The 17,709-nt window shown below is 41.8% G+C and overlaps 1 protein-coding gene across 2 annotated transcripts in view; it reads right to left on the bottom strand.

Annotated features, from left to right (window-relative positions):
• The window catches only part of RABL6 (RAB, member RAS oncogene family like 6), a 57,043-nt gene that overhangs the window by 24,113 nt on the left and 15,221 nt on the right, over window positions 1-17,709 (bottom strand). For both annotated transcript variants that reach the window (XM_084494502.1, XM_084494503.1), the window contains 5 exons: window positions 11,760-11,812; window positions 10,117-10,208; window positions 9,110-9,250; window positions 7,878-7,983; window positions 2,691-2,794 (listed from right to left, as the gene is read on the bottom strand). In XM_084494502.1, the coding sequence (XP_084350628.1) occupies window positions 2,691-2,794; window positions 7,878-7,983; window positions 9,110-9,250; window positions 10,117-10,208; window positions 11,760-11,812 (496 nt within the window). The remainder of the gene's footprint in view (window positions 1-2,690; window positions 2,795-7,877; window positions 7,984-9,109; window positions 9,251-10,116; window positions 10,209-11,759; window positions 11,813-17,709) is intronic.

The following is a 17,709-nucleotide window of genomic DNA, read 5'->3' as shown; positions in this document are numbered from 1 at the left end:
CAGGGATGCGAGACCTTCCCAAGCCCTATTCAAGAGCACTGAAGACCTGCCTAACTAGCAAACCTAAAGACCTGCCTAATTAGCAAACCCTAATTCCCACCAGCTACTGCCAATGTGTCTACAAATACTCCACTCACCAGCCTAAGCAGTTTACCAAGAATCAGAACTTTACCCAAACCTGTGTTCCTTCCCATATGAGTGTGCTTATTTCTTTAAATCAGGACCTAGGCTGAAGGACTCAAGGTCAGGAACTGAAGAGCTCCTGAAGGGATATAAAATATACATGTATATTTGTAGGGAGAGTATCCTTCCAACTCTGTGATAGAAGTAACCCCTTGCAGCTCATGTGCTTCAGAGGTGCCTCTGAAACAGACCTTTCATATCCAGCTGAGGCACAGAGAAAAACCTCAAAAATCCTCAAATAGCACTCTATTTTAGTCACTGTGGTCAAAGTAGATGGGCATGACATGGCCGTGTGCTTTTTTTTTTTGGGGGGGGGGGGGGGAGGAAAATCAGTGGCTCAATCCAGGAAGCATCCACAGATATTTTGAGGACCTTTCTGTAAAGAAGCATTAGTTTCTGAAAGCAAAGAACATTGGTGCGAGTATACTGACAAGCTTGCAGTAGCTGAATTGAATTTGGCCAGCTGCATGAAAAATCAGCTTGTTTGCTAAACCAGAATTCTAGGAAAAAGTCTTGCTTTTAATTTCCAAGCAACTCCTCTTCTCAGAGTTATCAGAGCTAAGGTATTTCTTTCACCCTGTTAAGCCAGTTATTCAACATAATAATGCAGTTAGTCGTCTGCAGTTCAAGCCCTCCCCAGCAGCTGAACAGCAGTCCCTTGCTACAGCACTCTGTTCTGAAGCACAGGAGAGGGGCAGCTACTCTGCCTGTCTGGGCTGTGGGCATCTTTGAAGTACTTCAGGTGCACAGACCCCAACTCCTGTTCTTCCTGTGCTCACAAGCTAGTTTGGTAAAACAACAGGGAACTGACATATGGGCCAAATGGTTATCTGGCTTTGGATTACCTTCAGGTGGCCCAAGAGCTTCTACAGAGATGAAGCTTGCCACTACAGACTGCACTGAAAGATCTTTTGAGGTTGTAAAAAGCAATAATGCCTTTTGACTTGTTAGTGTGTACTGCCTGGACCAGTTAGGCCTTAGGATTCTGGATTCTGCCACATTGCAAATGATGCCTTTTTTAGTAATCACTGTGTGTCTGCATGAGTAAGTACTACAGAAAGGGTACTCTCTTGCAGTGGAAGCACCCCAATATTATAAAAAGTTGTATGCTGGTGTGGTTACACTGGATGGGACGATCTAACGCAACATCTATTGCTGGAACTAGGTCCTCCCACCCCGCATCTGCCAGACCCATCTCTTGTTGCTTCCATTAAGCTCTGGTGTTGAGCAGGTGTTTCTCAGAGCAAGCCCTCACGCCACTCATGTGGCAAAAGCTAATCCAGAAGTAGGTATTGGTAGATGTCAGTTTTCTGCTGCATTTGTGATCTGATTTGTGATTTGAATTGGTTCTTGTGAGGGTCCAGTAAATACTAAAGCTGGTACAAGGGTGACAAGTGAATAGGTAGCAACATCTTCTTGTGTAAGCTTGGCACAGCTCTGCCAAGTCCTGATTCTTTTAAGTATTTTCCCATTACTGATACGGTATAAAAAACACTGGAAAATACTCTGACGGAACAGCCCACATAGCCCAGTCCTTTGAGTAGGGATATCAAGAGAATTGCTGAAGGCATGAAAAAACTATCCATTCCCTAAGGAAACAAATGAGGTGAATACTCGAAACAGTACTGCTTTGTGTGTATACTGACTATTCCAATGCTCTCACAAAGAGAAACACACTGACCAAGTTTATGGAACTTGAAACTTGGTCTAAAAATGCTTATCAAAATGGCTGTGCATGAATATTTCATAATCACTGATTCTAACTTACAGCTAAAGATGCCTGTAAAGAATCTCTTTCCAATTCATTCTGGGGTTGACTTGACTTGCGTGTTACAGTAATGAAGATCTTGCAATAGAAATTCATGGAAAACGTGCCAGCAATATAAAAATCTGAAGAGATTCCATCTCACTGTGCTACAGATATATTGGCTTTGCAGGGCTAACTCTGGAAAATGTTCATTTCAAGCACCAAGAGAACAGATGAGGCAGTGAATAAACACAAGGCAGGAACTAGTCACTGTTTCAAACCAGAAATGTGCTGAGGAGACTAGAAGTATTCAAAGTGAACAACAGTGTTGTAGCTACTAATTTCTGCCTATCCCAAGATATGCAGTACACAGGAATGCAACAGACAGAAGAAAAGGAATTAACTTGTGCGCTGAGCATTAGAGAAGTGGAAAATAACCCCTTTCTCCATTAGAGGCTGCAACATATTTATCTATAATCTCTTTACCACGTGCTGCCTCAAGTTGTACCGCTCAACTCCACCTCCACTGCCCTCCCACAGATCACATGCTTGTAGGAACCAGACCCTTTGACAGGGATCCCAAAGTGCATGCTTTATTTCAGGAGATGCCACTTAAGTAACATTTTGCAAGATCCAAAGAAACGCCAAATGTCACTCACAACACTTCAGTCTGACCACATGCCATAGCTGGGGCTGCCCAACATTCGTATGACACCTAGACTGCAACGAAACAGTTAGAAAAGATTGCTCAATGACATACAGTTCGTAGTTTTGATCTTCTGTCTCTTGCTGCACTGACAGCTCCTCCAAAGTTGCATCAATATCCAGCTGATTCGTCTCCAGCTGCCGTAGCAATGTCTCCCGCTGAAGAAAGGAAAACAAGCTGGGTCTGAGCAGGAAGGGTCATCGTAACAGATCTCTGTGTGCTCACAGGGTGCAGTGAGATCTGGTGTCACCACTCTACCCACAGCAATGAATTAAACAGGAGCTTTGGACCATTTCATGGTGTTCAGTTTAAATACAGAAGCATAATGGGAAACAGAAGTGGTAGCAAAAGTATGTTAATCCAGAAAGTCTGACTGTAAGAAAGCAATCTGTTCTGAGAGCTAAACTGTATCAGATACAGGATCACTAGTTGCATTTGAAGAACAGTATCAAATTCTGTGCAAAACAGTTGTACAACCAGTTCATAAATAAGCCCTTCTGGGAGCAGGACTCAGTGCAAAACCTCACAACATATTTTTTTTTTAAATGTTGGGGCAGATGAGCAACCACAGCCTGTCAGCTCGGTGAAATTTTAGAAGCTGTCTTCAGTTGCTGTCCTGCAGATGGGGGACAAACACACCTGAGTTCATTTCAAATGTGAAATAAAGCAAGTAGTCTTCGCTTATGTAAAATATGTAAGTTTTTTTAATTCGGTCCTTCCCTTTCTACATTTCCAACAGATTTCTGCTGAAACAGATTTTCACTGCTGAACAGAGCCAAACCACGAGTGATGCTAGTTATGCCTCTGTGAGAGAAATTTAAGAAAGAAAAACAAAACAAACAAGCAAAAAAAAAAAAAACAAGAACACTGCACAACAGCAGCTGGGAGAGAGGAGTGAGAAGCAGCCCTGCAGCCCCCAAGGTCAGTGCAGCAGGAGGGCAGGAGGTGCTCCAGACACGCAGCAGCAGTTCCCCTGTGGCCTGTGGAGAGGCCCCTGGTAGAGCAGGCTGTGCCCCTGCAGCCCATGGGTCCCACATGGAGCAGATCTCCACACTGCAGCCTGTGGAGGAGCCCCTGGTGGAGCAGGCAGATGTGGCCTGGAGGAGGTGTGCTGGAGCAGTTTGCTCTTGACAGAGGGACCCAGTGGTACAGACCCGTATTGGAGCAGTTCTTGAAGAGCTGCTGTCTGTGGGAAGCCCACACAGAATCAGTTCGGGAAGGATGGCATCCTGCGAGAGGGATCCTGTGTTGCAGAGTGACCATGAAGGAGAAGCAGAGATGAAGTGTCAGGGACTGACTGCAGCCCCCATTCCCCTGAGCCACTTGGGGGGAGGATGTTGAAGGGGTGGGGGGGGGAAGGTGTTTTTAGCTTCTCACTGTTCTAGTCTGCTAGGGATAGGTAATAAATTACATTAATCTCCCTATGCTGAGTTTGTTTTATCCACAACAATAACTCAAGTGATCTCCCTACTCGTATCTCAACCCTTGAGTCCTTTCCAATGTATTTTCCCCACCCCTTTCCCTTTGAGGAGGGGGAGCGAGAGCAGTCAAGGTGGAGTTCAGCTGCCCGGCAGGGTAAAACTACCACACCAGGTAATCTTTATTCATCATATAACTCTATGCAGATGGAAATTTGAGTTAAATTAAAACGTATACAAAGAACTATAAAGTCATCAGTTAACTTGAAATTCATTCATTGTGGTATAGACAAAGTTTCAGTAAAACATGCTATACATTTAAACTCGGTACACTAAACAGAAGATGTACTAATCTGTACTAAGTGACTTTAAATGCTTGTACGGTTCCTGCATCCTTTTAGAAGATTTTAGAAGTAACAAATTTCATCCTTTTGTATTATTCGTAGACTACAAGCAAAAAAAATCAGGCCAAAAAAAGAGGAAACTATTCTGATTACTTGTCCTCTTTCCTAACAGAAGTGAAATACATGATGATCTAATTAACTGAATAAACAGATACAGAGGGAACACTGCTCTCCAGTGCTTATCTTATGCACTTAGGTAAGGGCTTTTATTAAACAAGTGATTTGACTTTCCTCATACTTTAGAAGGAAGGCATACACCTGAGTTTTATTTATCTCAATTTTCACAGATCACAGTAAATTCAGAACTTAGATTTAATCAAGAGAAATTTGCATCTAACTTTGCAAAAAGATAATTACTAATAATGGACTTCTAAATGCAAAAATTCTATTTTACCATGCTGGTATTAAAATATTAAAGAAGCAGATTATTTTTAGCAACGACCCAAAAGGAGGGAATAAATCATGTGCTGCAGACCAATGCTTTGGCTGAATGCCACTTTCAAGTGCTTCCTGGGAAATGGCAATTTCAGCTGTCTGCAATATTCTGTCACTTTCCAGTGCAGCACTCTGAAGGCCTGGGTGACCAGATCCTATTAGCAAATTATGTGGGCCACCAGCAGTTCCTACAGCTACACTGCATTCTCCAATTTGAGAATCCTTCCCCTGGAAAGGACCAGATAAATAATCAAAGAGCCCAGGCTGCTAGATGGAACTTGCTCCTTACTGGGGGGTTGAATTTCACCCACCACTTTCTTTATGAAAGATACATAAAGGTAAACTGAACACAGAAACGTGCAACTTAAAACCAACACACTAGATGCCAACACCACTAAAGGACACAGAGGAATGCCATACCTGGCTGAACAGCTCCTCTTCCCCTGGAGAGCTGTGGGAGATCAGGTTGAGGAACGGAGAAACCTTGGAAGTCGACTGAGACCAATTAACTGGTATGTACATTTAATTTTTGGCAGAATTCCTCCCCTTTTACCTACTTTGCTCCGAAGTACCAGGGAATTTACTCCTTTCTAGAGCCTCTGTCAAGTCTCTCTGAAGGTACAAACAGTACCTTTAGGAATTAAGTCTAGTTGTGACTTTCCTGCAAATTTAAACATCATGTTGCACTGCTTGGTAATAAGGCCTGGGGGAGCAAGCCCTGGCTCCCAGCACACTCAAAGGCAAGAGTATCAGATGCCAACCAGGAGCAGCAAATGCCCACAGCCAGCAAAGCAGCAGCTGCTGTGGAACAGCACAAACCTCTTCTAATAAACCTGCAGCAGAAACACAAATGGCACAGGAAAAAGTGTGGCATGTCTTGGCTGAAGGTTGACATCAAGTCCCAAAGCTTGGGTGGCAGCAACAAAAGGCCTCTGAATCTGCGGTGTCACCTGCCTCCTCACAGAATGGCCAGGCCAAGAATCTCCCTCACACCAGGGAGGAAGGAAACAGACCATCTTCATATGGGATCCTACACTGTGATTTTTATCAGAATGCATGGAAACACAGCTGCCTGCAATCCACATATGAGCACGTAACTACAGGAACATGTTTTTGCACTGCTTTTTTAAAGGAAAAGCCAGGAAGCACCACTCTGGCTGCATAGAGAAAACGTTCCAACAGGCACAGCCAGCTTTCTCAACTACCACCTCCTATGTCAAGATGCAAAGAACAGTGCAAACATTTTGTTTACATGCACTGATCTTTCTTTTCATGATCTGAACATTTAACAAAGTTTACATTTAACAAGTTTACATTTAACAAAACAAACAATAAAAAAGAACAAAAACAACACCACCACAGGATTAGAGAGTCTAATAACCAAGGTTAACCCACATGCAGCACCTGTACCTTGGATTCTGCACTACCCCCCAGTGCCATCCCATGCTCACTGAACTGGAAATAAATGGGGGCTGGTCACCCCACTTCCCTCACCTCTCCTAACAACTGTCACTGACATCTTCAAATAGCTAAAGGCCATATCAGATTTATTTCTATTTCCCTGAGGACCAAGATCCGTACAAGAAGTTCTCTGGCTTTGAGGCTAATTACCTTATATAAGTGTCCTAATTACTTTCAGATTAATAGATCATATTTACTTATACAGAGTACATTTCAATGAAAGGTTCCCTAAGACTCTCATCCTAAAGCTGCTTCCATGTAAACCCTAGTGCTACAAACACTTTGATATTTCCTGCTTACAATCGTATTTAGGAAAATCATTGCATATAGTGGCCATTAACAGTATCGTATGAGCAATTTTCAGACACAAATCTAGCAGGAAGCCCATGCTAATGTCTTTGTCTCTTAACAACATTATTTGAGAAGAAGGGAGATTCATAAAAGTAACCTGGAAACTAATTATTCTGCATGATTTCCACAAGACATCACTTTACTGTAGAAACCAAGGTTATAAAAACAAACATGTAACCAACACACCATGCTTGAAGATTTGTCTTCTCTAGTGAGCAGCAAATCGGGTTTTAATCTCAGATTTTTAATACATTTTTGAGGAAAAGTTGTATTTTAGTTGTTTTACTGGGTTTCTGTACATTTAGTTTTCTTATCCTGGTTCTTTCTAATGCATCTGCTCTGCAGACTTGGGATGTGGTAACACCCACTAACATATATAAGCTTATTCTGAACTAGCAGTTCAGCTTGGATTATTTGTGTAAAAATATACACAGACATTTCACCTGCTGGTAAAAGATCATCAAGATCAATTGTCTGAATTTCTCCAAGCAGAAGAAAACTGTGATACAACTTCATATGCACCCCCCAGAAGCAGTAAGTCACTGACCCCAAAGGACCTCTGTATGATGACATCAAAGGGTCCTCTTCTAAAGGACCATGGATGTGAACTTCACCCTTCCCATTCAACCTTTACCTTTCCCCTTAGAAGGAAAAGGAGGCTCAACTATGACAGAGATTTGAGCCTTCTACCTGCTTGCACTGGATCCAAGCAGATCAGTTACTGTTCATCTCAGGACAAAGATTTTCAGCAAACACGTGGTATGAACTGAATAGTTCAGAGACAAGACTTTTCTCATTCAAGTTTTAACTTACTGACTGACAACACAGAATTTAAATACAAAGTGTAACAACTATGCATATGTAACATTTTTAGTAATTACAACACTGGATGCAGTTTTCTTTGCAGTGATATTCACCTTGGAGCCTTTCTACACAGGTAAGTGTTTTTGAATGAAAGAGCAAATATGAGCATTTTTGCAAACAGAGACATTTAAGTGACAGGCACCAATAGACTAATAAAATTCTGTTAACTACACTGTTACGAAAACAGAAGTCTATTCAGGATCCTTTAACAACAAAATATCCTGCATATAAAATCATATTCCCACCTTAGAGAAAAATCAACTCTGTCCCACCCACCCCGAACATCAGGGAAATACCGTCTCTCTTACCTGCAGCTGCAAGAAGGGAATGTTGAAGAACTTGTGCAGGTACTTGAGTCCAAAGCTGTTCTTCATGGAAGACTCAGCATAGCGAAAATATGAGGAGCCAGGAGGTCTGTCTCAACCAGATATGCAAAGAGGAAATAAAACTTTGTATAAAACACATACGTACACACAGATGAGGTACTTGCTAAATTCCATTCTGTGAACCAGCCCCTCAGCCCTCAAATGGAGGCTGGCATGTCATTCTGCTAGTGACTTGTTATTTTGTTTACAGGAAAATTCAGACTTTGTTCCTCCTGAAGGTGGCAAAAAAGCTGGATGCAGCAGTTATGTTGCATTGTCACAGTGCTGCTAGACTAGGAGATACTGCATCAGGACATTGAGCTATTAGTTCACTAAGCTGGGGGTTTGTAGATGTACAAGCTGTTAATTTCTCACTGAAGGTTTTATTTTAAAACCACAAATAGACCTATATTAAGTCACCAACTCAAGCATCAGAACTGGGCATTAAACTCTAAGACATATATAGAGATAAATTTGAAAAGAAATGATTATATTACGGAATCCAGAAATAAAACTGGCACATTTCTGTACACCTGACATAGTAACAGACAAGCAAGAGACCAAGAAAATTAAAAATTGCTTTAAGAACATAAAACTGCATTGAAGGTACAATCTATTAACACCTGACCAACACGTAAAATTTTATATACAGGGCTCTGAGGTTCTCTGTTATATGGGAAAACCTTGCCTGTCTGGAAAGGGTGGAGTATGATCTAGCTGTACCCAGAAAACGCTGTGCGGAGATGCTATGAGAGGAAGAGGGAGAAACACAGCTACACTAGCTGGCTTTCTTGTAGCAGAATTATGTGGAGTAGAGAACAGTTGTGTTGCAGGGAGAGAATTCTTTCACAAGGTAAGGAGTAACCAGAAAGGAAATGACCTCTTGGTAAAAGTACTCCTGAAAGGTACATGCAGGCATGCAGTCACTGTTTCCAAGAATCTGCTGACAATCTGCTCAGTATAGGCTGCTAGATCAAAGGAGAAAGAGTCCATCGTGAAAACTGAAACTTCTTTGTGAGACTTTTAAGAGTCATCGAAGCCTAGAAGCTAAGCAGAGGGTTGGAGGATGAACGTGACACAGATCTGAAACACAGAAGCAAGTTATCTATGGGTGATGACACAGCAGCTGAAGTCTGCTTCCCTTGTCTGGTGACCGTGGTGCCATCCCCAGTTACCTGTTCAGATTGTCAATGAAGTCCCGCACATCACCAGGTAGAATGACGCGGTGCTCCCCCATGTCTCTGTAATTCCCAAGCACGCAAACTGGAACGTGAGTTGGCACTTTAGGAAGCTCCCTCAGAATATAGTTAAATGTCCTTCACCAAAGGAAAGACAGACACAGGCAAGTGAGGGTGAAACACCATTCTGTGAGCAGTTTCATGCATAAACCACAGAAAAAAATACAAAGTTTTTTTTTCCCCAAATCCCTCCAATACTGTGGCTTAACCCTCCCTCTAATATATTAACCGTAAATATGTTTGTATCATTTTTTACTCAAAAATGACTTGACAAGTTCAATAATCCACTTCCACCAGAGACCACACATCTCTTCAAGTAATGTTTCTCTTAGTCCTATAAAACTGTGTGAGGTCAGCAGATGAAAAACATTCCCTAACGTATACTGGCAATGGTCTCACTGAACCATACAAAACCTTTAAAACGCAAGCTTATGTGTAAAGCAAAAACTCTTACTACCTCCCCTTTTAAATCTGTCTTCCACGTGACTCTCCCCCTTCTCCTCAGGTGAGCAAAATGGACAGCTCATTATTTCTATACATTAATGCAGCTCAGAGCATCTAAATAATCCTTACTAATACCCGTCTTCCTGGGAATTTCTTGCTATCTTTCCGTTTTCCCTTGTGCTCTGTAGAGAGGTATGTTTATAACATGTCCAGCATATTTTGCACCCGTGATAGCGTTAATTATCAATCCTCAGATACCAGCATATCAGAAACTGCAGTCCAGAAGCCCACAGGGAGACTGTTTGAAACAAACCCAGGAGTGGAGTGTATTAAAAGACATGCCAGAAGATAAAGCTATTATTTTAAGGGATACAAGCTTGCTTTGACTCATTAGGCTGCATATCAGCTCTAGAGACCATCTGGGAATCAAGAGGTCTAGAAGTCATTTGCTTCCATTAAAAAAGTGAGAATCACATAGCACATGCTGCTGAAGGTCTTACCACTGTTTGGTAATGTCAAACATCATCACTACACCATTGCAGTTTTTATAAACATCCAGAAACTCTGCATCCAGAGCCATTTCTGACTCTGCCTGGGAAAATAAAGGCAAAAGAAGCAGTAAATAACTTGACTCAACTTCAGGATCATAGAGAACACAACTGACACAGTGCTGAACAGGCAAACTAACATTAACAGCCACTATAAAAAAATATCCATGGATTTCATGTCATCATCATTAAAAATATACTTGGTGGGTCACAGCTTCCACTGCCCACAGGACCAGGGTATGAAGCACCCAGCAGTCTCAGGAAAAAAAAAAAAAAAAGACTGACAGCAAATGCTATATAAAACTCACTTACTCCTCTTTCCACTGTGCCCCCAAATTGTGCACTGGCAAGGTAAGTCCATATAAGCTACAGGACAGAGTACAGAGAACTTGGCTCCTGTATTACATCTCTTCGTCAACACAAATACTGGTAAAACCAGGATGTAGTTTCTACTGACTTTCTTCCATGCAGAGCTAAAACAACATATTAGTAGCCAATTTGGTTTTCACCAAATTTAGACTGCGCTCTGCAAAACACAGTGTGCTAGTCAGAACTGAACCTGTAAGGCTCCTGCTGCAATTTGGTACCAATAGAACAATTCTCACTCCTATTTCCAGGAGTGAAAAATGCACACACATTTGCAAAGAAGCAGCTGTGACATCTGTTCTCAGAGGTCTTTTCACATAAGAGAACATTTTTAAAGGAAATCTTTCCAATTTGATCACACAGATTGAGCAAGATTGGCACCCTGGTGAAACAGCTAACTCTTCACTGCCCTGACTCATCCCCCTAACCAAGTGCATATCACTAACACCAGATTTTGCATCAATTTCAAGCAGTTTTCAAGTGGTTATTGAGGAAGTACCAAAACCTGCCCATGTGCTGAGTCCCAAATGGCAATGACACACAAACAGGAGTAATAAAGCTCTTAAAGAGCCGCAGCAGTGATCATGCGATCTTTGCCTTTAAATTGACTTTTCTCAAGAATAACATCGCATAGCTTTTCAAAGAGATACTACAGAAGTGCATCAGTAGCCCAAACGTGGTTTGGGAAACACAGGATTATGGTTTCCCATATGGCACTCTGTTTTACTGCAGCAGATAAAGGATGCACATTTGTGCAAGAGCCTCAAGGAAGCAACTCTGTTTACTTTTGCACACCAGGTGGCACTTCTATTGCCCCTGCCTCCTCTACATTTCAAAGAGTGCTAAAAGGTAATTGTTGGACCAGTTTTAAGGAGCAACCAGAGACCCTGGCTGTTAAGTGATTTATTCAATGTTTCATGAGAAGTCAATTACCAAAAGACTTCCTGACACTGACTGCGTGAAAACAGGTACAAAGCAAAGAAATAGACAGCTGGGATGGGTTCATTCCCAAAAGACAGAACTGAAAACAGCAGGAAAATTGTGAGAAGGGCACAACAGGGATAAAAAGCACAGGCAAAAGAGCATCGGAGATCACAGTGTCCCTTATTCACCCTCTAATGCAGCATTAAAGCAGAAACAAATACAGAACTTAATTCTCCATAGACCAAACAAAGGTGAACAAGATGCCTCCTGCTAAGAGGCAGATGTCAGCATTCAAGGTGACTCACCTCCTGGGGGTCATTTTCCAGTTTCAAACCATCTCCTCGTTTTTTGCATTTTCCTTAAAAAGAATTGTAAAACAAACAAACAAAAAAAATGTATTACACTGGGCAGAGAACTCCAGGACAGGTCTGTGAATCCCTATGAAATCACAGCATTTGGAACACGACCTTAAAGCAGATTAAAATTCTACCATATGCCTGGAGAACAAGGAGGGGTGGGACAGGCATGCCTTGCTAAAGAATACCAGCTGGTCTAATTCAAAGATGAACAGGAAAAAAGTCTGTTGCAGCTTAAACCACACTCTTCACAGCATAAAGTTACAATGACTGAATATTACATGTTTCTGCATACTCCCTGACCTCAAAGTGAGCTGCTCTTGCTTTAGCGTTGAAGGAGCAGAAGATCACAGGGCTGCTACAACTGAACTGCACAACCACATACTCAGCTTTCTGAGACGCTATGATGTCGTTGTACTATTACACTTACTATTACCTGAAGGAAGCAATATTGGAAATAAATGTGATCCCATATCCCATTAGGTGCTTGGGGCTGCCTTGTGACCCAAAAGAGTGGCTGGCAACTGAGATTTTAACAGCCAAACACAGAACTTAGACAAGGGAAAATCCAAGTAAAATCGAGTAACTGCGGTGAGGGGGCTGAAGAAGCAGAATAAAAACAGCCTATATATGCACAAAATGTTACAGTTGGATGGGTCAGATCTGGACATCACCACAGAAGTGAAGAAAGGAAATCCTCAAGAGGCATGCACTCAAAGCCATGTACTCTAGAGACACGCACACAAGAATAAGCTACAGAACAGACAAAGTTCTGATTAACCTCATAGGAAAGTAAAAGAGGCAGACTACACATGTGGAGAAGATGCTAGAAAACTACTGTAAAGAATTCCATCATCTCATTGCCATAATCCCATCTTGAGGGATCTATACATTTCTCTCCAACTCACCTGCTTCCAATAAGGCAGATACTAAATTGCGGCCCTTATACTTAAAGATCCCTTAAGACTTCTTTCTTTTCTGACAACTTCAGTAAGCACTGAATACACTTACAGGCTGACTTTTAAAGTGCCACTGGCATTTGACTCAGCATCACCAGAAAATGAGTCAGTGTTTTAATTCTTAGGCTTCCTGACATTTTGCAGTAACATCAGTTATACTGTAATCACATTTACAAATCTTAAAGCCCGGGACCACAGTGGGCAAAGAAGATGATGTATCAGTAACTAGCAGAGTGGCCACTGTCTAACATGATCTTCTGGTGTAGACAGTTGTCACTACCTGTTGCTGTGAATCTCAATATGCAAGTGCAAGCACATGTTCTTTCACCTAGCGCTGAAGAAATTTAGAGAAGACACAAACCATGAAAAAACTGTCCTTGGCCCCCAGGTGTTATTCAAATTAGTTACATACAGCAGCTTCCAGAGTTTTATCAAATGAACAGCACTGCACAGTAAATAACCCTGCAAAGTCTAGAGAGTTATGTTTTTCAGATATCAAATATCTTCCAGATGTTAAAGACAGTAATTAAGAACTATACTTCTGAATCAACTTTGTCCCAGTCTAAACAGTGATGAGTTAACTAAAACATAATGGTATGGCAGAGCCTAGAATTTCTAGAAATTCACTCTGTCATTGACAACAGCAATGTTTGGCAGCTTGGATGCACCCACAAAACACTCCCATCATCTCTTAAGATTTTGCAATGTGGGGCAAAACCAGCTTCCATTAGCTATTCAACTCAACTGATGAAATGGGGGTCGTGGTAGACAGCAAGTTGAATATGAGCCAGCAGTGTGCCCTGGCAGCCAGGAGGGCCAATCGTGTCCTGGGGTGCATCAAGCACGGCATCACTAGTAGGTCAAGGGAGGTGATTGTCCTGCTCTACTCTGCGCTGGTGCGGCCTCACCTCGAGTACTGTGTGCAGTTCTGGGCACCACAGTATAAAAAGGACATGAAACTGTTGGAGAGTGTCCAGAGGAGGGCTACGAAGATGGTGAAAGGCCTTGAGGGGAAGACGTACGAGGAACGGCTGAGGTCACTGGGCCTGTTCAGCCTGGAGAAGAGGAGGCTGAGGGGAGACCTCATCACAGTCTACAACTTCCTCGTAAGGGGGTGTCAAGAGGCAGGAGACCTTTTCTCCATTAACACTAGTGACAGGACCCGCGGGAACGGGGTTAAGCTGAGGCAGGGGAAATTTAGGCTGGACGTCAGGAGGGGGTTCTTCACAGAGAGGGTGGTTGCACACTGGAACAGGCTCCCCAGGGAAGTGGTCACTGCACCGAGCCTGTCTGAATTTAAGAAGAGATTGGACTGTGAACTTAGGCACATGGTCTGAACTTTTGGGTAGACCTGTGCGGTGTCAAGAGTTGGACTTGATGATCCTTAAGGGTCCCTTCCAACTCAGGATATTCTATGATTCTATGATTCTAAATGAACTATCAACTGACTAATTGTAAAATTCGTGGTTCTGCCAAATACTGCACATGACAACAGGGAAAGTGTTTCTTTCTTCTGCCATGCATATCAAGGAAATGAAATGTTATGAAATACAAAGTTCTAATTTTGTAGTGCTTCCCTACTTAAACCCAAATGAAGAAAATTTGGAATAGAAAAAAATCACCCCATCCAACACTCTCACCAGGTACTATTATAGAACTGTGCACACAGACGTCAGGATACACCCCCTCTGAACTCAGCGTTAGGCTACTGAAATCAATGTTGGTTGGTAGCGCTAATTATGAAGTTGATACACTTCTCTTAAACAACTTTGCAAACTACATTTGGTAAATATTGGTCATCTGTATTACCCGTTAGCTGTTAAGCAACTAGTGTCAGCTAAGAAAACAAGAGTTTGGGACATTTTTCTGAATGGAAAACTCTGTGGGACAATGTTCAACAGGCCTTGCACATCAGCTCTGCATGTGCTAAAAGATACAGGAGATTGCAGTCGCAACACCATGACAGTGCATCTGGGAGATGCTGCTGCACATCAGTACAAAATGCAGACATTTTAAAAATATTTGCAGCCCTAGTAGCGTCTTAATTTGCCATCTGAAAGTAGTAGAAATATTAATTCCAATCTTTCCCCATTCCTGAAGTTCATCTCCCTCGGGATACAAGTATGGGTTCTGATTTTTCCAACTGAAGCTGTGGGATGTCTAGGGCATGTATACCTTTTCCCCCTTGAATTAATTAATTTCAAGTCAGTGGAACTCATGTAGGTTCTCTAAATGTCAAAGCATCACCACTTCTCTAGTTACTGTTAAATTGTGCTGGGAATGAACTGAATTTCTGATGTTAAAACAGAAGTCCAAGTAACCACAAATACACATCTAGACCTCTTCACAGTTCACAAATCTCTCTCATCCTTAACATCCAAGTTGTCTTTCTATCCTGAACATATTTAAGACTGATGCTTAAGAATGAATATGACTTGTACACCTCTCCCTGCTTAGGGCTTTAAGATGTGCCAAGAGGAATGAGTAACACATGTGATGTTCCTCACTGCTGTAAAGGAGGTCATCTATAAAGGAGTAACAGAGCTGAAAAGCACAGGTATGTACATATTCATGCAGAGTGCCTATTTTTGGAACCAAAATTGCAAGATGAACCAGAGAAGGGCATGGTGTATTTGATGTATGTACATTTGAGGCTGTAAAGCCAAGCGTACAAAGATGACCATGTGGTTATAAGAACAAAGTCCTGTGCTTAAGGTTGCATTGATGTGTGATCTAGGAGCCTCAGTTAGAAAACAAGGGTGTTCATATGGTGAATGCTCAGCTTCTCTAACTGGCACAATGACTGCTCCTTCTTTGCAGGCCTATCAGCAACACTAAAAACAAATAAGCTTCCAGCAGTGCCTTTAAGTCTACAGAACAGTTCCTCTGGATACCAGAAGACTGGATTCATGGCCAGAACATGACAGCCTCTGCACCTCTGTGTACCATCAGATTTGTTGCAGGATAGCAAGGATTCAGTAAAACTTGCCAACTAATGTCGTCCACAGTCAGGGAGAGATGTTTCTGTACGTTATTCCAAAATACACATTTCTAAAATGTTTGCATCTCCAGCATCATCTAATGACACCAGAAAATAACAGAAATATTAATTCTGACCTTTCCCCATTCTTGCAGCACACCTGGCAGGAGAGTGAAGGGGAAGGGAAAGGAAATCAATCTCCAATATTGGGTGAAAGGGTTAATGCTATTCTGCTGGCACAGGAAAAAAATATGACTTGATCCCCTCAGTTCAGGTATGGAAAAAGATGCAGAAACCAGACTAGCAGAAGTTACATGAGAGAAGATCAGAATTGGTCTTGAATCATCAGAATTTCAAGCAACTTCTTTGCATGCAGGATTTGTTACAGCTTTACAACCTGCAGCAGTTACACAACTTGCTGCAAAGCCAGGAAGATGAGTCAGGACTGACTTTTACTGATAGATACCTTTCCTATGTTCTTTTACTTCCAAGGGCAGCAAAGGAGACTGTACTTACTACACATATTGGATAAAATTCAATACAATCCAGAGCTGGGGGCAAACTCTACTTGTTAAAGAGTTTAACAAATGGCATCATTACACAAATGAGCTCTCTGAGCAGGCCTATGGAGAACCCAGCAGGCTGCAGATAACTACTCCTGTGAGTCTGCACATTTAAAAAAAAAAAATCCGAGGGTCAAGAAAAATGTAAGAGAAGCAGTACAGTGTAACAACTGCCATACTCTCTTGCTTCAATGCATTAACTGTCCTCACAGACTCTAAGCTTTCACAACAAACCTTTTCACCTTACTTGCAAATTGACATCTTTATGCTAAACAAATGGCACCGATTCACCACCATTCATCAGCCAGGCAGGACCAACAATGCTACTTCCTGCATTCCTAACACAGACTGGAGGGAAAAAACAAACAAACAAACACATTGCTGAACTAGCAAGGACAGGGAGGCACAACGTTGGTAAGCGCTGGGAAAAATGCAAAATAGTAAAACCACAACATTTAACTCAGTGCAAAAATGTACACGAAGCTTTTCAGGGTGCAGCTTACTGAGTTTCCCCATACTCCCCTGTACATACTCACACTGAGACATAAAGAATGGCAGTACTGCATAACTGAGAAGAAGCTGAAGCTGCTTTATAAGACTAAAGCTGAACACTGAAGTTTATGGACACATCCTTTAGACAGACAGTCTAGCAACATCCCCACATCAGGCCTTCAATACAGGTTTTTTAACATCTAAATTTAAATAGAGGTCTCTTAATTTTCTGTATTAAGGAACAGTTGTTCCAAGACGGGAAAAGTGGAAAAAAAATAGCCTGGAAAAGTATGCATGTCAAAATGCATGCTCAGAAAATGCACTTCTGGCAGTTTAAAATCCAGCCTGATAAACGCAGCGTTCTGCACATCTCTAAGTATGCATGTTAGCCAGGGTCTTGTAGGCAAAGGAAAAAAAGGAGGATTAGTTCTCATCAGCACTATTCTGCAGCAGCACTGGATAGAAGTCTACTTTCTAGATTGGCATTGCTCTCACCAAAAGCATCACGCAGGAGGATTTTTTGTCCTAAGCATACAAAAGAAAGAATAAAAATGTCATGTAATAACATTTTGATGATGCTTACATATGAGCCAGTTTTTAATGCTTAACTTGCACACTTTGCTGAAGTTGCATTTATCAAGAAACTGCAATGCTACAGCAATGGGAAAGGATTTGATTTTATTGTATCACGATACTCTGAAGTTTTACACTGCACTGACTGAGTACATTTAACGATATAAAAATGCACATCTGTGGTCCATAAGTAGAGATCTGAACAGAATGAGTTTCATCTTGAAAATAAAATGTAAATAGAGTCTCTTCAGATTTCTAATACATGTTCCACAGCCAGAAACGAAAGCAGTACCAGAAGAGCTGTTATCAACATCTGCTCATATCAAATCCAA

This window comes from Aythya ferina, assembly GCF_964211825.1.
Source record: "Aythya ferina genome assembly, chromosome: 20".
Classification (NCBI taxonomy): domain Eukaryota; kingdom Metazoa; phylum Chordata; class Aves; order Anseriformes; family Anatidae; genus Aythya; species Aythya ferina.
Note: the sequence above shows the minus strand (reverse complement) of the source record. Positions and strands in the feature narration are given on the sequence as shown.